Consider the following 22,841-nt stretch of genomic DNA (forward strand, 5'->3'; position numbering starts at 1 on the left):
AGTCAAATAAAAAGTATAACCAATTTTAATCAAATTAAATCCTTCATTTAACCAGATTCTCAACCCATGAGAATCTGCGATTTTACAAGGAATTACCTAATTCTTAAAATCGATCAGTCCCGTTGTTGCTATGCGACTCGGATTGGTTCAAATAGCGAGTACGCGTCGATGCACACGCCCTGGACCGTGTTATATCGTGTCATTTCACACGGGTAAGAACCAATAAGATTGCAGAAACGTTCTCAAGTGTTTAAAAATATCGAATACTAAGTCACTCATCCTCATTTAGATTAAATTAGGCCCTCCGTAAGATGCCACAGCACAATTCGCTTGATAATACAATAAAACAGGTGATAGGTATGAATGGTGGCGATATCGAACTAGAGACCTGTCACTTAAACTAATTAGAATCAACATGTCTGCCATTTCAATTGTTATACCGTTCTGGTTGAGTTTTTATCGACAGGGTCTATTCTCAAAAATTACCTGACTGGCGTGTCCTGAGTCACCATTCTGATTGCTTCCTCTATATATCTGGGGGAATAGTTACATATTTCCTCTGTGCTTGGAATTGGTTTATTTTCGTCGGGCATCAGTATATCAAAATATTTGGTCCAATTGAACTTGAGGGAAAAATAAGATTGCAATATGACAATTCCAATCATTGAAAATATCTTACTCACACTATAAACAATATACAAGTCTTAGGATAACACACACAAAAATCAAACAATAATTAAAATACCACGCATCATAACTATATAAACACAATATATTACATGCACGTTTTAATTAGAGAATAAAGTTATTGTTTTTAGCCGCTGTCGTGCATCTAGCGTCTCATATAACACGGGCGACATCATTATTTTAAGTGAAACAACGAGACGAAGCCGAGTTGTTTTACGCCAAAAATAATGATGTCGCATGTTAAATGACACGATAGATACACGACAGCGGCTAAATCCAACACCTTTATTCTCATTCTTAAGGGGCTGTGCAATAATTATGAGCCCCGGGGAGAGGGTAAAATTTCCAAACGGCTCGCCGAAAATCGCTTGCCCCCCCCCTCGGCCCGCCAAAAATCGCTTGCCCCCCCTCTCGGCCCGCCAAAAAATCTTTGCCCCCTTGAACATGCCAAATTTTTGGGATCCCAATTTGCAAACCTTAAATGGTCTCTATGTATGGTGCGAGCGCAGCGAGCAGGAAAATTTGCATATTTAAGGGATGGGGTATGAACGTTTGGACAGTATATGTTGTGGGACATTAGAGCACATCAGACACATCGATTGCATTCTGAATACGAAGAATGTCCTTCTGATATCAAATAATTTTGATTTTTGAAATTCGCAATGTAATACACATTTTATGGCAAATGATTAAAATTGATATTTTTGATATTTAACAGTACTCGAAGTAAAATCTGATGATTTATACTTATCTGATGATTTATACTTAAAGTGTATGTAGGTGGGATGAAAAGCCGACGATCAATTGAAAATTTTGACCTTTCGTATTGAAGATATGGATTTTTTTCCCAAAACACCAAAAAAAAAAATTAGGTGTTTTGGGGGAAAAAAATCCATATCTTCAATATCAAAGGTCAAAATTTTCAATCGATCGTCGGCTTTTCCTCCCAGCAACATACACTTTAAGAATATATCATTAGATTTATAAAAATTTACTTACAAGGATTGTTAATTTGTTATATATCAAAAATGTGAAAAATATCAAATTTTAATAACTTTGCCAATCGTGAATTTCAAAAAATGAAAAATGTTTGATATCAGAAAGACATTCTTCGTATTCAGAATGCAATTCGATATGTCTGATGTGCTCTCATGTCCCACAAAAATACTGTCGAAACGCTCATTCCAGATCCCTTAAGCGTTTCCGTACTGTTTTCCGAAGCCTTTTTAGAGCGTTTTACTAAAAAGACGCCACATGAATGTGTGCCACCCCTTCGGCTCGCCAAAATTTCTTGCCCCCCCCCAATTTTACCCTTCCCCAGGGCTCATTATTATTGCACAGCCCCTAAACACTTCAATTAAAATAAATATATTAGTCACACCAACTTTTAATCAAATTAAATAGGGCTTAGAATCGATCAGTCCCGTTGTTGCTATGCACCTCAGTAGTATAATAGGGCCTTTAGAGACGCGTCGCCAACCGGGATCACTTCCGGGTCACGGGTCATAGGTCAACCGGAAGTGGTCAAAGTTCAACCGGAAATACCGCCATTTTGAAAAGTCAACCGGAAATGCAGCCATTTTGAATCGAGAAGAAATATTTCGAAAAAAATTCAACAAAAAAACCCAGAAAATATACCCTCATTAATATTCATAGATGCTAATTAGCCACGCCCACCTCATGAATATTCCGATATGCTAATTAGCCACGCGCACCTCATGAATATTCATAAACTCGTGTGTATATATATATATATGCTCATAAAAAATATTCGCAAGCATATACCGCTCATTGACTCATTTCCCTGCTCATTTCAATGCTCAGTTACTCATTTGACATGCTCATTGACTCATTTCCATTCCGGATTTCCATGCTCAGTTGCTCATTTCACTGCTCATCTGTTTATTTCACTGCTCACTTGCTCATTTCACTGTTCATTGACTCATTTCACCGCTCATTGACTCAGTTCCTTTAATAAAGGTACACAAATTCATTTTGATTGGCAGTATTATATTTACATTCGCTCATTCATATTCATATTATGTTAATTAGCCACGTCCTCATGACGTTGTTCTTTCGATTTAAAAACAAACAAATTGGCGACGTCTGTAAAGGCCCTATTACTACTCACCTCCGATTGGTTCAAATAGCGAGTACGAGTATCGCGTCGACACACACACTAACGTGTGTTATATCGTTTCATATCACACGCCTAAGAATCAATAAGATTGCAAGAACTTTCTTAAGTGTTGAAGAATGTTTCATGAAACGGGTGGTGTTTTTAAACACCACCCGTTTATTAAAATATGTCCGGCTCATTAATGTAAAAAGTTGACAACGTTGCTTTTCGAGTACCTAGTTTACAACAGACGTACACCATGTCATGATGAATTGCCACGCCTAGACTTTTCACATTTTAATTTTTTATTCAGTAGTTTATGACAGGAGTCCTGTCCATATTCTAAAGTTGCTAACGTAGGCTGGCTCTATTCATAATATTTTGGTTACAGTATGTTCCGCAGCTTTCTAGCATTGTTAACCCTAATTCTCTTGATTTTTAATTTTTGAATAGAGATCGTGATCAACTCTATCAAAAGGCCCAATGTTATACGGCCGTGATCAACGCTACCAAAAGGCCCGATGACATACGACCGTGCTCATCTATCAAAAGGCCCAATGTTATACAGCCGTGATCAACTCTACCAAAAGGCCAGATGACATACGACTGTGATCAACTCTACCAAAAGGCCCAAAGCTATACAACCGTCAATGCTATACGACCGTGATCAACTCTACCAAAAGGCCCGATGTTATACGACCGTGATCAACTCTATCAAAAGGCACAATGTTATACGACCGTGATCAACTCTACCAAAAGGCCAAATGTAATACGACTGTGATCAGCTCTACCAAAAGGCCCAATGTTATACGACCGTGATCAACTATACCAAAAGGTACGATGTTATACGACCGTGATCAACTCTACCAAAAGGCCCAATGTTATACATCCGTGTTCAACTCTACCAAAAGGCCCAATGTTAAACGACCGTGGTCAACTCTACCAAAAGGTCCAATGTTTATACGACCGTGATCAACTCTACCAAAAGGCCCAATGTTATACGACTGTGATCAACTCTACCAAAAGGCCCGATGTCATACGACCGTGATCAACTTTATCAAAAGGCCCAATGCTATACGACCATGATCAACTCTACCAAAAGGCCCAATGTTATACGACTGTGATCAACTCTACCAAAGGCCCGATGTCATACGACCGTCATCAACTCTACCAAAAGGCCCAATGTTTATACGACCGTGATCAACTCTACCAAAAGGCCCAATGTTATACGACTGTGATCAACTCTACCAAAAGGCCCGATGTCATACGACCGTGATCAACTTTATCAAAAGGGCCAATGCTATACGACCGTGATCAACTCTACCAAAAGGCCCGATGACATACGACCGTGATCAACTTTATCAAAAGGCCCAATGCTATACGACCATGATCAACTCTACCAAAAGGCCCAATGTTATACGACTGTGATCAACTCTACCAAAGGCCCGATGTCATACGACCGTCATCAACTCTATCAAAAGGCTCAATGTTATACGACCGTGATCAACTCTACCAAAAGGCCCGATGTCATACGACCGTGATCAACTCTACCAAAAGGCCCGATGTTATACGACCATGATCAATTCTTTCAAAAGGCCCGATGTCATACGACCGTGATCAACTCTACCAAAAGGCCCAATGCTATACGACAGTGATCAACTCTACCAAAAGGCCAAATGCTATACGACCGTGATCAACTGTATCAAAGACCTGATGCCATACGACCATGATCAACTCTATCAAAAGGTCCAATGTTATAAGACCGTGATCAACTCTACCAAAAGCGCGTTTATCTTCCATAAGTTTGTCTATCATCATGCTCTTCATTGTTCTTGTTCCTCCCCATCTTCCCTCCCGTCTCATGTTTTCATCCTTTGTGTTCTTCATCTCCATATTTTCCTACTCTTCTGTTCCTTATTCATATTCTTCATACCGCGTTCTTCATAGTTCTCCTCTCTTATATTATTCTGCTTCTTCATCTTGCTGCAGTTCTCATCCGTGTTTTCTTACCCTCCCTGCTTTTTACTTCCTCTTCTCCGCCGTCTCCTTTACTTTTTGTATAGAGTATTATGAGACAGTAAAAATAATGTTTACCTGTGGCACTTCTTGAGTTAAGTTAGCAAGCGTTGTGAGATGGTACAATGCGTCGACATTCCGTCTTTCTTCTTTAGGAGTTGATAGCTACTTCCATTATACGCACAGATACGTTGCAACAATTAAAAAAAGAAAAATGAATATTATTCATTACATCGGTCATGACAAAAATATATATTTCATTGCCCCTTTCAGCCAAATCGACGGAAATGAATTAGGGGTTCATTCATAATTTTCATGACTAAACGGTTGTTTATGGTTTATGCCCGATAAACAACCGTTTAGTCATGAAATATATGAATGAACCGCGTTCATACATACCAGAACATTTTGTGATTCTTATTTCATCAAAATAATAACAAAAAATTACAAGTAACATGATTAAAAACGTGATTTTCCATCATTTTCCCTACCCGGCCCGGGACCCGGCCATCTCACATGAGGACACCGGGCATAAACGCTGTTTATGCCCAACTCTCGACCAATCACACGCGCTGTTACAGAGCGTCACAGTGTGTATGAACGGTGCGTAAATACCCTCCATGTAGTGAGAATGTCTACAGTTATTACAACAAAATGCCTCAAAAGAAAGTCCCTTCCGAGATCGGAACCTGCAAAATGTTTACCTTTGCCTAGACATGGCTACTGCATCCTGTTCATTTGCCCGAAAAAATGGTCCTGGAGCAGTAAGCAGTATTGCATTCTCACTATCGATAATTGTCGGGGTGTTCTATTCTCGTGGGATCGCTGAGCCTGAGAGAAGCTATAATGTTTTATTTTTGGTATGATGCTCCTTCACATCATTGCACGACAACATAAACATGCTCCAGGAGCATATTTGATATAATTTGTTAAACTATACTTAAAGCCATATTATAACATTTGCTGAGGAGGACGCCCTCACTGAATTTGTTTAATTCATTTTTTTACACGATTAAATTGTACTTTATTAAACCAATATAGCCTGCAAAAATCAAGACGCTAGGTGCTGTAGTTTTGTCAAAATCCGAGATTTTGAATAAAACGCCGGATTCGGCGCTTTATTATTACGATGGAATTATTAGTCGAACGCATACACGATGTTCATAACACACAGTACGTGACGGCGTGCGGGACGGTGATATACACAACAAAAGGCCGTACTATAACATGACCGAAGGAGTGGTACGTATTGAAGACATGTGCGCTGGTAGTAAATTCCAATTTTCTTTGCTTTGCAGTAGTTGTTCGGCTCAAAAATAAAAGGGGATATATCTGACAGTAAAAGCTAACATTTTATGGCAAAGAAATGCTAATCTATTTTGTTTGAAAATGTTATAATATGGCTTTAATGGGCATTGCCGCAATTAAAGCAGTGCAGTATTTCAAAAATCAGACATTGGTATGATACATCAAGCTCCTGGAGTATTCTCATTCATATCAGTGTACTGCAAGACAAACATGCTCCAGGAGCAGATTTGATTTAATTTGTTAAACTATATAATTTATAACTTATAATTCATGGGCAAGTAAAGCAATGCTGTATTTCAAAATGGAACAGTCCATATTAGGCTCATAAAAACTAATATATTGATTAGGCTTACTGCTCCAGGACCATATGCGCCTGGAGCATATGCTCCTGGAGCATAATTTCGGGCAAAGATCTCACAAAAGCCAGACGGAACACCTCGAGGATCTCATATCAAGATGTGAAGTGAAAATTAAACTTTGTTTGCGGCATAGGTAACGTCATGAGTGCCATAAGAGTAACCCTCTTCACTAACATTTTCACAAGGTTTTTGAACGTTTGCATGTACAAACACAATCGATAGTTATCAATACCCTGTGAAATGCAAGACTTTACGCTGCAAGTAACGGCATTGTACTTTGAGAACTTGCGATTGCAAATTGTTATAAGTTGAGTTGCAGCTTCTTAATGTTTTATTCAACGCATAGTAAAGATGACGGATTTTATACACAAGATGAGACTGTTCGAAAAGTTTTCTCATTGCTCTATGAAAGGACACTGCATGGAGAGGATTCCAGCATGCATTATTTACACTGTTTTTATTAAATGTAGGTTAACATTCTAACTCTATAAAAATATTTATCGTACGGAAGGCTGGGAGGGGAGTGTCACTTTAAAGCCATATTATAACATTTTCAAACAAAATAGATTAGCATTTCTTTGCCATAAAATGTTAGCTTTTACTGTCAGATATATCCCTTTTATTTTTGAGCCGAACAACTACGGCAAAGCAAAGAAAATTGGAATTTACTACCAGCGCACATGTCACCAATACGTACCACTCCTTCGGTCATGTTGTGGTACGACCCTTTGTTGTGTATATCACCGTCCCGCACGCCGTGTACGTACTGTGTGGTATGAACATCGTGTATGCGTTCGACTAATAATTCCATCGTAATAATAAAGCGCCGAATCCGGCGTTTTATTCAAAATCTCGGATTTTTACAAAACTACAGCACATAGAGTCTTGATTTTTGCAGGGTATATTGGTTTAATAAAGTACAATTTAATCGTGTAAAAAATAATTTTAAAAATTCAGTGAGGGCGTCTTCCTCAGCAAATGTTATAATATGGCTTTAAGTGGCAAATCCCTTACACTCACTTACATTTGCCAACTTTGTTTCAAACTCTAACACAGCGGTCATGTCTCGCTGCGCTGTTGTTTCATTTGCACCCAGCATAGTTGTAATAGCGACCATATATTGAAAGTAAGCTTGTTTGTGCTGAAATGAAAACAAATAAATAACAATCCAAAATTGGAATAAGATTAATATAAACATACATGTATTTGAAAAGAAGGAAGGAAGCATAATAACAACATTATTATTATTATTATTATTATTATTATTATTATTGTTATTGTTATTATTATTATTATTATTATTATTATTATTATTATTATTATTATTATTATTATTATTACATTATTTCGTTAATACAATAGATTGGACAACGGATTACCTTTTTATACTACATTTGGCCTCCGGGAAAGACTTAAACTACCACGGGATTCTTGTTATTCGGTGCTTTAGAGTAGGCCTAGAACATCCAGGGAGGTGCACATATTAGTTTATTATCCAATGAAAATAATTAGTTGTACTTCAGGTAAAGGCTTATTCAGTGATCCCAACGAAAGCATATAAAACAAATTGCGTATAAATTGCCTAAAAGTGAAAGATAAGTCATTAACATTGTCATTAGGTATTTTTGAAATGAAAAATTTGGCAAACAAAACAAAAACAAAAACAAAAAATACCGCCCATAGCAAAAAGAAAAGTTTCCCGGTGACCACCCGATGACCATTCGGTGGTCATCAGAAACCTTTCGGGTACCTTTTCCAGAGTTATCCGAAAGTGCCCGCTAGCGGATACCTTGCGGATACCTAATTAAGTTATCCAAAAGTTTTCGGGTAGACATCCGGAAGTCTCCCAAAAACTCAAATATTTCAAATGAGTTACCCAGAAGGTTCCCAGAAACATAGATTCTTTGCAGGAGTTACCCGGTGGTTATCCGCTTTTAATTTGACCTTGAAAATAGCATAAAGCATCTTAAGAATGCATTGTGGGTGGGTATATGGTCAAAGGTCACTGAATGAATTCAAAATGGAGCAGCTAGCTGTTGGCAGTTGGAATATATTTGTGCAGAATATTCAAGTTATTTGTGGTCCAAAATACATGGATTTACATGTAGGACATTACAAGATGTTTGCTAATTAATCTGGAACATGCTGTAGGAATTATAAAGCATTGAATGCTTGATTTCATATGATAATGCAGGTAGGACAATTTGTATGAAATGATTTGTATATTGATGCAGTCTTTATACATGTACCTAATATATGACATATTTGAATGTTTTAGTTTATATGTTTTCTATATAGTAGATCATGATTTTGACAGTAAATTAATGTCAATTAAATTACTAATCATCAGCTAATGTGTCAATTAACTGATATAAGCTTTATGTTTAGCTATTTGTTGTAAATAAATTATAATATTTGATATAAAAATTATAGGCTGAGTCATCACATTTTGTAACTGTAATACATGTATATATGCTATATCATAACAATTGATGTACATTAAAGGTATGCACCAAATTACATCAGAAGAATATTTTTGTACAATAACTACACTTTCAAGTTTCTTATTGCAAGATAGCACTTTATAAGCTCAACTGCCATGCCTACAGATTTGTATTTCTCCAAAAACTACAATTCAAATAATAAGCTTACTATAACTGTCTAATAAATTTGTGCATACTCATGAATTTGTATTTCTGCATTCCCCAAAAGGTCAACAGGAAGTCTCCAAAGAGGTCACCAGGTATATTGTCACCAAAAGTTATCCGCTAGGTCCCCGAAAAGTTATCGGGTAGTTATCCGCTAGTTCCCAAAAAAGTCACCGGGTAGTTACCCGCTAGTTTCCCAAAAAAGTCATCGGGTAGTCATCCGGTACCTATTACCTAAAGGTATCCACTATGGTTTTCCAAAAATTTATCGGGTAGTCACCCGGTACCTATAATTTGCATGTGAAATTTGCCGGTGTCTACCCGGTGACTATCGGGAAGTTATCCGGAAAGGTCTAATTTTTTGCTATGGGCGTACATGTAGCTAATTTTTCTACTTAACGGATAAGACCATTTTTCAAAAATGTATCCAGAAATTTTTATTACATCCTTCACTCACTGTATGAGCTTGTATGATAGGCATATGTTCTAGAATATTTTAAAACGGGACGAAATGATAGGATGAAGCCTATGGTTGGCTTACTTTGCCCATGCACACACACATCTAACTCATTGCCCCCGGTTTAGGAGCCACTGCATATATTGACACGATTTTCTTCAGGAATAACCATGCTAAACTAAAGGAAAGTAAAAGGATATTGTTTTACAATGATACAAAAAATTAAAAGTTATGTGGAATCTGACCATTTTTCATTCAGGGGGGTGTGCAATAATCTGGTTGGGTTCCCACCTAGGGAAGGGCAAGTTTTTTGAGTGCCAGGGGTGGGCAAACATTTTAGCAGGCCATTTTAAATTTGCCCCCCCATAATCCCTAGCTACTTACCCTGGTATATTTCTCTTCAAGATAGTATTCTCTGGTGCCCATAAATAGGCTAGGTTGATCCACCTGTTATTAGAACAAGAATTATATCAACTAGAGCTATTATGGCACAAGAGCCACATATATCAGGCAGTGGCTCTGATAACCTCTGCATGACATTTGACCTCAACCATAATTTATTACTTTCAATTCGGTGTTTTCACGTTGATGCACAAATTTGATCTCTAGTGACCTTTAAATTTGAACTCGGATGACCTCAGATTAACTTTTTAATGTTCCCCTCATATCAAGGATAATTGTACCAAGTTTAAGCCCAATCAGGCAAACTTAAACATTTGACCTTGGATGATTCAGATTGACTTTTTTCATGTTCTCCTCATATCAAGGATGCTTTGCAACAAGTATAAGCCTCAATCAGGCAAATTTTAATATTTGACCTCGGATGACCCCAGGTTAACGTTTTATGGTCACCTCATATCAAGGATGCTGTGCACCAAGTTTAAGCCCAATCGGGCAAACTTAAACATTTGACCTTTGACATTGATATAAGCACTTTTTAGAGTTGGCAACAACTGTTTTGTCATTTTGCAAGATCAAGTATAGTAGTGTTTGAAAAAAAATTGCCTCCCCATCTGATCAAAAAACAATGCTCTACCTCGGACAAAAAAATTGCCCCACCTCGGACCATAAAAAAACACAACACAACACAACACACAACACAACACAACACAACACAACAACAAACAAAAAACAACACAACAAAACAAACAAAACACAACAAAACAAAACACAACACAACAAAACAAAACAAAACAAAACAAAAACAAAACAAAACAAAAAACAAAACAACAAAACAAAACAAAACAAAACAAAACAAAACAAAATAAAATAAAATAAAATAAAATAAAATAAAATAAAATAAAATAAAACAAAACAAAACACCTTGCATCCTCATCAATTCATGAAAATCCTGCCACATACCCAAGCGCATACGCAAAATGAAAGTCTTACTAGGTCTTACATGTGGGATATACCGGCTCGAATTCTTATCGTCAAGACCGACCCAAACACCAATTATGGAAGAACTGTATTTGGCTGACAAACGACCGGTCAAATCCTCCAAATCAAAATTGCTCTCGTTCCATTGCCCTCCGTAATTTCCTTCTAGGACTGGGAAACCTCCGAATTCATGAAGAAATTGAAGAAGTGGTTTAGCATCTCGTTCATTGATTGTATCTGTGATAACAATAAACATTTATTGGAATCTTTGTAATGTTTTCTCATTTATTGTTATTGTTTTCATCATCATGATGCTGCCACCGCGCCGCCGCCATCACGACCACAACCACCGCCACGACCACAACTGCACCACACCATCACCACCACCACCACCACCAACACCAACACCACAACAACAACACCACCACCAGGACAAATTTACAAAAAGTCAGCGTCAATAAAATTGTGACCTCCCTATTTTGGCAACAAAAGTTTTATGACCCCCACCACCAATACACCTTACCCCCTAAACAGGCTATAATTGTATTGAAATCAGTATTTTTGAATAAAATAAACATACTATCTGTGGTTATCTTGTGACTCCCTACATTTTCGTCATCAAAAATTTTATGATCCCCCCTATTTTTCTTTCCAAAACTTTATGACCCCCGTATATTTGGGACCCATATCCCCTTCCGAAGAAAATGATAGCCCCTAAAACTAAATTTCCATCAAAGCAAATTAAATTCAATCGTCGGTGTAGAAACGATGAAATTCAGCACTTCTTATGATATCCTAGTTTCAAAACCGACCACAACATTTGAACCATAAACGTGTTCTAAATGTGATTTGGTTTTAAATGAAATATCAGATTATGTCCAGAATTTAACTTAACGGATAGCAACGTCTGCACAGTATTTTATTAAATTTTGTCGACATTAAATAAGATTACCATTATGTTTCCCAGCAAGATTTAATAGCAGCAAAATGTTTTTGAATGTTATAAAACATATTAGATCCTTTTTGTTTATTAAAAATCTCGGTCGCGTTTTCCCAAAGTTTTAAAAAAAGAGACCGTAAATAACGGATAGTTAATGAAATGAAGAAGTTATTGAAATTTAGCAACGCGGCCAGGTTTATTTACCTGAAGTCTACTAACACTGCAAATCTATTGTATTCTGCCATTGTATTCTATTCATAAATCGTAACGCAGGAATCGCGTAAATAGCTCAAATAGGCCTACACATTTTTTCGCAATTATTAACATTCAAAATGCTCCAATACTCTTACAATCATAGACTTGTACATGCTTTTTATATCATATTAACAAATTGCAATTATGAAAACTATAAACTTTTTAAATTAAACATTCAATTATATCAAGCATCAAAATATAAATTTATAGTCCGCTCAAAACAGTAAGTCTAGATGAACAGTTTAATATCTAATTTTACTTTATTTATCTACCTGAATGATTAGGAATATTCATAAGTATGTTTATGTTTCTTGCCTGACAGTTTTATTGCAATTTGCTATACAATAGAGGTTATCCGTGTTCTATAAGCTGCATATCCTATCAGCGACTGCTATACCTTGTGTAGGACTTTCAAAAGAAGTATCTGCATGTGCAACCATGACTGTTTCAAAATAGCCCGCCAAAGTCATGCAGGTAACTCCAAGGTCGTGCATTCAATTGGTTTGAATGAGGAATACTACGGAACTAGCACCTTTTGTTAGAAGTCACACATGAGTAAAGTGGATAACCTCTATAGAAGGCGCTCCAAACTTTGTCTAATAATTACCTATATCCAGGCAGGATGCGTAATATCGTTTAACCTTTGCAATCGATTCTATGTCATCGGGGATTCTTCGCTCTCAAACAACTCTGAAAAAAAAAAGTTAAGAAAATGTGATTCAGGGTATGTGAACCGTTCCTACAAAACCATAGGCCTAATACAATGTTCACAATAACCACGATTCAAAAGAGTAAACAGGCAGCTTTAATTTGACACCAAAAATAGCTCTAGTATGAGAGCATGACAAAGTCCATCATTTTTATTTTTGAACTATAACCACATAGATATGCATGCGAATAACCCCCCCCCCCAAATAAATAAATAAAAACTACAATAAATAATAACACAGATTCCAAAGTTGCACCTGAGAAGCAACTTCAAACACAGACCATATAGAATCTGCAATTACTATAGATATAAATGACACGAGCAAGATATCTACAGAAGCATCAATTTCGAACAGGGTCTATTAGAAGCTGCATTAGTCTAATAGTATAAGCCCGACCCCCTCAGATAGGGTATTTGGTACCAGTTGGGGAGGGGGCAAAGCTGCACTGTTACCAGCGATACAAAAATGCATTGAACCGGAGTTTACACAGGGTCAAATTTCTCAAATTGTGTTCCTCCGTTCTTTAGTTATTAAGAAAAAGGTCAAAGGTCACGTTTTTTGCTCTATGGGGGTCAAAAACATCAAAGGACTCCAATTTTGCTAAAAGAGGTGTTAAAATGTTCGTTTTGATGCAACAATAATATTCAAATAAAGATCTTGCACAATCTAGGATCTTTCGTTACCTGACCTACCTATCTTGACCTATGCCGTTCACTCCAACATGGGGTTGAGTGGTGTCATGTTTCACAATGGTCCTCCATTTCTGTCTGTTTATGGATTGGTGCCCAGCCTCCACCACAGACTTCAGGTTTAATTCGACGCAGTCAGCCTTAATGTAATCTAGCCATCGTTTAGGTGGTCCACCTCTGGGTCTGTCCCCTTGGATGTGAGCATCGATCAGTAGTTTGGGGTATCGTGATGGTGTTATTCTTTGGATGTGACCAAAGTAGCAGAGTCTTTTTTGAATTACCCTATCGACAACAGATTGCTCGATACCTAGGCGTTTCCTGATTGCTGTGTTACGGATTTTGTCCAGTCTTGTGACACCCAATATCTTCCTTAAACACATCATCTCAAAGACGAGGAGTCTGTCCTCGTCGACTTTCTTCAGTGTCCAGGTCTAAGTTCCAAAGAGCAATATTGAAAGGACAAGAACTTTGTATAGCTCTGTCTTGGTATGTGTTTGGATGTCCTTGGAATTCCATATGTTTTGAAGTTTCTGAACGGCCCCTATTGCTTTCCCTATTCGGAGTTTTATGTCATCTGTGCAGGATCCGTGTTGGCTGATTGTTCCTCCCAGGTAGTGTTCCTCCCAGGTAGGTGAACTTTTCAACCTGGACAAGTTGTTTCTCATCTATATTGATGTTGATTTGCTTTGGTACTCTGCTGATGATCTGGACTTTAGTTTTGGCGATGTTGATTTTTAATCCGAATATACTTGACGACCTATTTTGCTGTGTTACCTAGGTAACGAAACATCCTAGATTGTGCAATTTTCATCAAAATCAGAACAAATTTGCTTTTCGTCCCATGCTGAGCAAACTAGGACGTATGACGTCATAATGTTACTCTTTTGCCCTTAACTCCGTAACCGTACGTCATAGGATGCCGAAGTATATATGAGTTGTCCTCAATGTTTATCAACAAAGGGAAGGGACTGGTATATCGATATGATTGAGCGAATCGCATACAAACACTGAACTGTACAATAGCCTTCTTGTGATGTGGCGGAAGACCTGAATAAAATACGATGCACGCGTATACTGGCAGGCAAAAAACAATGGAAATCGCGATGATGCGTGCGAAGTCAGAAGTCAAATCATCTATAACGTTTTCTGAATCCTTATCATTAAAAGGATTATGATGGTGTGGGTTAATGAACAAGTTCGATTAATTTTGACTTTGACTGTTTGTGCAAAATGACTATCCACTACATTGGGGGTACTGGTGAAATGCATCCGTGACCTACATAATCAGCACTATGCCAAAGAAGACAACTTTAACATGATGGGTGTGCAGAATATATTGTACTTCTTCATTTCCAAAATCTGATGGACATGACTGGGGACATTTACACATTGTGATGTATGAATGTTTATTTACTTTTCAGAGCAATTTCCAATGCTCTAGAGAGTTCTATGAAGATACTTAATGATGACCTGTCTTCAGGGATGATATTTGTGTTCAACCAACCGCCACACGCATACTCATAAAGATTGTCACATGGATCCACTTGCTGGTCAATTTTCTGCATCATTTCCCCAGCTGTGTATCAAAATAGTCAAAATGAACACTGAATTAAAACCGCGGTCGCAGTTTCGACAAAGATTTAAATATGACATTTAAGAAAGGAAATGAAGAATAACGTGACTGAATTTAAGCAACGCGACAGGGTTTATTGGCGCCAAGTCTTAAAACGCTTCAAAGCTATTCTATTCATAAGAGGTGATGTCAAGTTCGATTACCGCCGGCGTTTCGCAAATATTAACATTTAAATGCTCCAATACTCTTACAATTATAGACTACTACGTGCTTTTTATATCATATTAACTACTATGTAGACCGAACTTATTTTATACTGTTTCAATATCGCTATTACCATGTCATTATGCTATGTCCAACATATATTATCGAGGGCTTAGAGCCAGAACCACCTGTGTCCATTGTTTCTCAATTACATGTTACTCCTTTCGGCAACACATGGACGGTTAATTATGCCCTCCATAATAAATGCAAGTGAATTTGAGGTATATGCATGGTCACTTAAACAGTTAGTTAGACCCAAGTGACCATGTATATACCCCAAAGTCACTTGCATTTTCTTATGGCGGGCAGAATTAACCGTCCATTTGTTACCGAAATGAGTAACATGTAATTGAGAAAACAAATGGACATAGGTGGTTCTGGCTCTAAGCCCTCGTTATGTATATTAATATGATTAGACCTACTTTGCGTATGTTGCATAGTATTATTAAAAGTATAAGCTTATAAATAACCGTATTATTTTGATATACATAGGCCTACATAGTATTATTATGTATCACATTGTATTTTTTGATACACATCATTGGAGGAACTGTTCTGAATTGGTTTGCTTCGTACTGTTTTCCCAACCCTTTTAGGGCGTTGAATTAAAAAGGCGCCCATATGCCCCCATTTCGGCTCGCCAAAAGTTTCTTGCTCCCTCCCCAATTTTACCCTCCCCAGGGCTCATAATTATTGCACAGCCCCTTATTTACCAGGTTTAATAATATAGGCTACATTGTTCAATACTATATGCTTATGCCCATATCATTTATTTCCCTATTTATCTATCTATTTAGGGACCGTTCACAAACACGGGGGGGGGGCGATGCAAACAAATTTCATCGCGAAAATTTTCGGGCCCCCCTTCTCAGACCTGAAAATTTTCAGCACCTAATAACCCCCTTTCTGACATGAAAATTATGGGTCAACCCCATAGTAACGCGTATAAACTCATTTTTTCCGGGAAAATTTGTGGTCATTTTTATCAGCTTTCATCAGGCCCCCCTTAGGAGGGTCAAAACTTTTAAGGGCCCCCCATTTGCATCAGGCCCCCTAACAAGTGTTTGTGAACGGTCCCTTACCAGGTCAAATATGGTACATGTAGGCCTACACCCAGGCATGTACATTGTTCAATACTATGCATACTATACTAGTATATGATTATCTTTAGCCCTAAAAAATATATAAATGGTTAAGCAGGTAGTCCTTCACCTTCAACTCACCTCTCACTACACAGTGGGGCGTTGTACACACATCTGATGCGATGCCGTCACTTCGTTTCTCCGATATCGCTGTATTTTGGATGGCCAATATGACTGAAAAAGACTTGAAAAATTAACATTGAGGAAAGCACATAATAATGTTGGTGGGAAGAGTACGTCAACCAAGTATATCTTATATCATATCATATCAGATGATTGTAGTCGTAGTCGCTGGTAATAGTCCTGGCCCTAGCTAGAACCCGGCCTACACCGGATAGGGCAGAGATTTTGACACTTGATTTGGGTTATTGGACCTTTGAGGTTAACGAATCACAGAGGTGCTTTTGCGAAAGCGGCTGCGAATTCGAGAAATCCAAGATGGCCGCCGGCGGCCATTTTGAAAACTTTAAATTTTAGTTTTCACTCAATATTCATGTGTAATACATCATTCTATAGGTTTTTGAATACAAGGAATCAATTTCTGACATTATTTTTATGATTGAAGGTCAGTATAACATGTTTACATTCAAAATGGCTGCCAAATGGTTGCCAAAAGATGGGGTTTTCATTAAAATGTATTTAGAATTCAATATTTTAACTTATTTGATGTTAAAAATAACCATGGGTTGCTGATATTATGGTCAGTTGTCTATGTCATTTCTATCATCTCCTGGATATGTGTAAAAATCAAAATGGCTGCCAAAATGGCCGCCAAAATCGTCTTTTTCATTAAAATGTGTTACAGGAGTATTATGAAGTACCAGATTTACAATGAAATGGTGCCAAACATAGTGGTCTTTTGTATTCAAAGTATCTCTCTGGTAAAGGGGTAAAAATATGACATCAGCATCAATTAATATGATCTCATGGGCATGTAAACATTCAAAATGGCCGCCAAAATGGCTGCAAAAACATGATTTTTTCATTAAAATGATATTTAAAACAGCATTTTAATAGATGTTGGGTTAAATATTTTCATTGAACGCTGATATAATGTTAAAGGAGTATTTCTATCCAAATTTCTTCCTGCTCATGTGTTTTTACATTCATGAAAGAAACCTAAACCCAAATTTTCATGCAAATCGGACATTCAGTTGGCGAATTATGGGCTATAACATATATTTCAATGGTCCATAGGATTGTGTGTGATACTTTCGTTGTCGACAGAATGAAATTCAAAATCGAACATTTCGGCCCGTTTCTCTAGATATAAATTATAAATTTATAAGATAAATTTGCAAGATTCCTTTTGCACATGATCATTATGCACCTAGTAAGGGAGACCGGGACAGGTTGGCCCCCTTTTCCCCCACTTATCTGGAGAGCTCAGTTTGTGGGTTAGGAGGCTCTCATGATCAATTTGATACTTGAGAGCTGTTTACTCTAGGTAAATGCTAACAAATTTATATGGCTCTGTGACTTATACAAAAGTTATAGTAGTTGTAGGAGAGAGCGAAAAGAAAATTAACCAGGCCGGGGCAGGTTGGCCCACCAAACAGGGCAGGTTGGCCCTCTATGCACAACAGTGTGTTATTGCCATATTTCTTTCCAATAAAACATTCTAAAGTTACAACTGCGGTAAGATATCACCTATCATAGTTAAAAAAAAATAAAAAAATAAAATTCATTTTGCGCCATCATGGGTCATTCTTGAGGAAATAGCTAAAATCAAGGAAATAACGTTAACCAATCATCTTATAAAACCCATAACGAAAAACTGAAAGGCTGTGGATAACAATTTATTGTAATTGACTTTTTTGTTCATTATTAACTATTCTGAGTGATGAATTACTTTTTATGTACAAATTCCCAATTATAAAGAAATATGATATTGAAATATTGCTATTTCCAGTCAAAAAGTGCTCAAATAGGACAACAATAATTATAGATTTTTTTGTACTATACTCCGCCTTTGAACAATTTTATCCATGGAACTGACTAGTGTTGGTGTGTAAATTGTATTTTGCTTCATTTGACACAAAATGGGTGAAATGGAGAAAGTATGCATAACTCTTGCCCATAAACACAATGGGGGCAACCTGCCCCAGCACAAGTGGGCCAACCTGCCCCATAGTCTATTTTTTGTTTTCCATCAAATTCCGCAAAACAGAAACAGGATGGAAAGCTTTCAACTATATGGCATTTTAAGCAAGACCCATACCTTCCAGCAACTTACAATTTACATAATGTATTATGTGCAACAATAGTGCTTTCTTTCCTTTCTTTTTTTCTCCAAAATGACCATGCAAGTAGTTTTAAATTGATAATATTATGTCTCAACAACATGTAATTTATCTGATTTTTGAAGGAAATGGTGCCACATGAGTGCTTTCTTCGAGATCCAAAAATATCTTTGTGGCAGAAGGGTAACGTAAAATATGTCATTCAAAATTATCCCATGGGTAAGTTCAAAGAAATAAAAGTGACTCCCAAAATGGCCACCAAAATATTATTTTTCATCAAAATCTGTTACAGCGACACTAGGTATCTGGTTTTCAAGGGATGGTGCCATAAAAGGAGAGTATTTTCGCACATAATCATTATAGCATAGCAGTAATAGGAAAACAGCATGGACTTATGGGTAATTGGGCATGTTTAAAATTCAACTTGGCCACCAAAATAATATTTTGGATGTTGGTGTAACAGTCATATTCTTTTAAATGACTGTTACACCAACTTTCAAGATACCAGTTTTTACAGGAGATGTCATTTTTTCAGCTTCATGGCATATGGTTAACATTCTGTCGTAAAATGATTCTGCCGGCATGCTCATACCAACGGGACCCCTTATATACTAGGTGCATAATGATCATGTGCAAGAGGAATCTTGCAAATATATTCCCTTTCCAGAGAAACCGGCCAACATGTTCGATTTTGAATTTTATTCTGTCGCCAACGAAAGTATAACACACAATCCTATGGACCATTGAAATATACGGTATGTTATAGTCCATAATTCGCCAACGGAATGTCCGATTTGCATGAAATTTAGGATTTAAGATTCTTTTATGAATGTAAAAACACATGAGCAGGAAGAAATTGGGATAGAAATATCCCTTTAACATTATATCAGCGTTCCATGGAAATATTTAACACAACATCTATTAAAATGCTGTTTTAAATACCATTTTAATGAAAAAATCATGTTTTGCAGCCATTTTGGCGGCCATTTTGAATGTTTACATGCCCATATGAGATAATATTAATTGATGCCGATGTCATATTGTTACCCCTTTACCAGAGGGATACTTTGAATACAAAAGAACACAATGTTTGGCACCATTTCATTGTAAATCTGGTACTTTATAATACTCCTGTAACACATTTTAATGAAAAAGACTATTTTGGCGGCCATTTTGGCAGCCATTTTGATTTTTAAACATATCTAGGAGATGATAGAAATGACATAGACAACTGACCATAATATCAGCATCCCATGGTTATTTTTAACATCAAATAAGTTAAAATATTGAATTCTAAATGCATTTTAATGAAAACCCCATCTTTTGGCAACCATTCGGCGGCCATTTTGAATGTAAACATGTTATACTGACCTTCAATCATAAAAATAATGTCAGAAATTGATTCCTTGTATGCAAAAACCTATAGAATGATGTATTACACATGAATATTGAGTGAAAACTAAAATTTAAAATTTTCAAAATGGCCGCCGGCGGCCATCTTGGAACTCTCGAATTCGCAGCCGCTTTCGCAAAAGCACCTCCGTGATTCTTTAACCTCAAAGGTCCAATAACCCAAATCAAGTGTCAAAATCTCTGCCCTATCCGGTGTAGGCCGGGTTCTAGCTAGGGCCTGGACTATAAAATTTTAATAAAATTATGTGAATTGGTTGAACATCTACGTTCCCCTAACAATTAATATCAAAGATGCATTATAATAAAAGTCAATCATAGCGCTCTTAAGCATTTAAAGGGGTCGGATAGCGTTTGTACAGTATAGGCATATGTGTGGGACCTGAGAGTACTATAGACACACCAAATTACATTCTAAATACGAGGAATCATCCTTCTGATTAGCCTCGGTTCGAGGCGTTAGGGCGCCTGGGATATATTAGTGTTTTGTTTCTTTTTCGCCAGCCCATAGGGGCTGGTATCTAATTTATAGATGGGATTTGTGTACACTAAAGATTAGCTAAGATTATAGCCTTCTTCTATTGGTATGAATTATTGTTTTTACTTCTTGTGGTGGAAATGTTTTTGATGTCTGCTAATTCGATTTGTAAGGAAAAGAAAGCATGTTTTGCCGTTTCAACGAACGAAAACGATTGATTATTGCCAAAGTTATGTTTGAATTAATTATGACTTAAAAAGTTATCATAGGTAGGCCTACACATATAAACATAAACTTGTTCAGCAATCAGCATATCAAAATATTCCTTTAAAAAAGGAATGGGGCGCCCAATGGGAGCAATGATATGAGTGGTGAAATCCGGGGGGGGAAGGCACTCCCACTTTGGATGTGAAGCGTATGTAGGGCTATTAAGACCCCCCTTTTTCACCATCGATGTCACCCAAAGACACCATTACCAGCACATGTTCTGTCACCCAAAGACCCCATATTATTCCATTAGGCCTAGATCTGTCACCCAAAGACCTAGACCCTAATATTTCCATATCTGAACAGCAACAAGTCGTCTATCACTGATTTTCGAGGCTTCTTTTGGCTCTCGATCTCATCTATTTGACCCCATTAAAAAAAGTCATATTCTCACCCAATGCCCCCCTCCCTAATTTAGATCCAAACGGTCCCTCTCTCACCCAATGACCCCATATTTTGTACACTGATTTTTACTCTCACAGAATGCCATGATGATGCTCTCAGGCTTTCACCGGATGCCCCTTACTGGCCAGCCCTACACCTATATCCATTTCATATTGAAGTGCCACCCCCGGGGCTGAAATGTAACCGTTTGGATACAATTTTTTCTTTAACACAATAATGTAACATTAGCATAGTAAGCAAAGAAAGTTTAGGAAAAGTAAAGCATATTATTTTATTGCAGTGAGAGAGGTGTTAAATCGTACTGCATGGGATGGAAGAGGGTTGGTTTCAAATGAAAAGGAATAAAGATCTTACCATTTCGGTTACTATTGTTAGGAATTTATGTTGTGGAGGGTTGTTGGAGCAGAATCATTTTATTTAGAATATAATTATATAGGTTTGCTTCTTAAGGATTGTTTCAGTTCCATATTAAGATATTACTGTCGGTTGTAATACCCGACAATATTGCATGCCAACCTGGTTATTGATTTAACGGAACGTCGCCGCGGATATTTTAAGAGCATTCGAACTTATTTGTGGATAATTTTGTATTTCAAACAAAGATGACAAGCCTATACGCACGGGAGTTTTAAACCACACAGGCTGTCACAGTGGTGCCGGGTGCCGAATCCAGCGATCTGACGTATATCGCCGGAGATAAATAATTTGTAACAAGAAATGTCTTTAAAAAAGACAATGCAACGGATGAAGACCATGTTTCATAATTTGAATTGATAGTTCATGATATGCTGGTAATTTGTTTTATGTGTAAATTAATTTCCGGATGGGACATACATGTATGGGTATTTATTGGTAAATACCACCAAGGATATAGGAAATTTAAAATGTGTGCTAAGTATATCTAATTCAGAATTGTATAACAAAAATCTCCATGCATATCAATCCAAGCAAGTTTCCTGACAATCCGACAATCAATATTCAGTTGACCTCAGATAAAAGTATCAGTTGGTTCAATTACAGTTTGAGGCTACTTTTAACCAGCCGAATCACGTGAATATTCTATTATAAGATGTTTTGCTTAAATCTTGTTGGACCAAGGTCATTTATAATTAATAAATAAATAAATAATTAAATTAATAAAATAATACAATAATTTATTTATTTACCTTCCTATCTATTTAAGTACAAGTCAAATGGGGGTACATTTGTTCAATATTATAGCCTACGTGTATACATGGTGTATAAATTATGCCCATGTCATAACTATGCCCTAAAAACTTTATTTTGCATGGGATTTTTCCTGTTGGAAAGACAAAACTGATGTTTAAGATATCAATTATTTTATCAATAACATTTTGAGTCCTTTTTTATCCATAAAACGATAAAGGATAGGAGATTTACTGACTCCCACATGGTCCCTACTAAGATTTTAATTCTGTATACAATATTAGATCTGTTATCAACATGATCACAACCAAACATATCACGCTA

At 37.0% G+C, this 22,841-nt stretch overlaps 1 protein-coding gene across 1 annotated transcript in view; it reads right to left on the reverse strand.

Moving 5' to 3' along the window:
- Positions 1–22,841, reverse strand: part of LOC140167775 (membrane metallo-endopeptidase-like 1) — a 75,994-nt gene that overhangs the window by 49,296 nt on the left and 3,857 nt on the right. The window contains exons 2-8 of the mRNA XM_072191067.1: positions 16,629–16,721; positions 14,983–15,144; positions 10,997–11,211; positions 9,979–10,041; positions 7,514–7,630; positions 4,901–4,987; positions 487–623 (exon numbers count right to left, since the gene is read on the reverse strand). Of these exons, the coding sequence (XP_072047168.1) occupies positions 487–623; positions 4,901–4,987; positions 7,514–7,630; positions 9,979–10,041; positions 10,997–11,211; positions 14,983–15,144; positions 16,629–16,721 (874 nt within the window). The remainder of the gene's footprint in view (positions 1–486; positions 624–4,900; positions 4,988–7,513; positions 7,631–9,978; positions 10,042–10,996; positions 11,212–14,982; positions 15,145–16,628; positions 16,722–22,841) is intronic.

The sequence above is a fragment of the Amphiura filiformis genome, chromosome 13, assembly GCF_039555335.1.
Source record: "Amphiura filiformis chromosome 13, Afil_fr2py, whole genome shotgun sequence".
Classification (NCBI taxonomy): Eukaryota; Metazoa; Echinodermata; class Ophiuroidea; order Amphilepidida; family Amphiuridae; genus Amphiura; species Amphiura filiformis.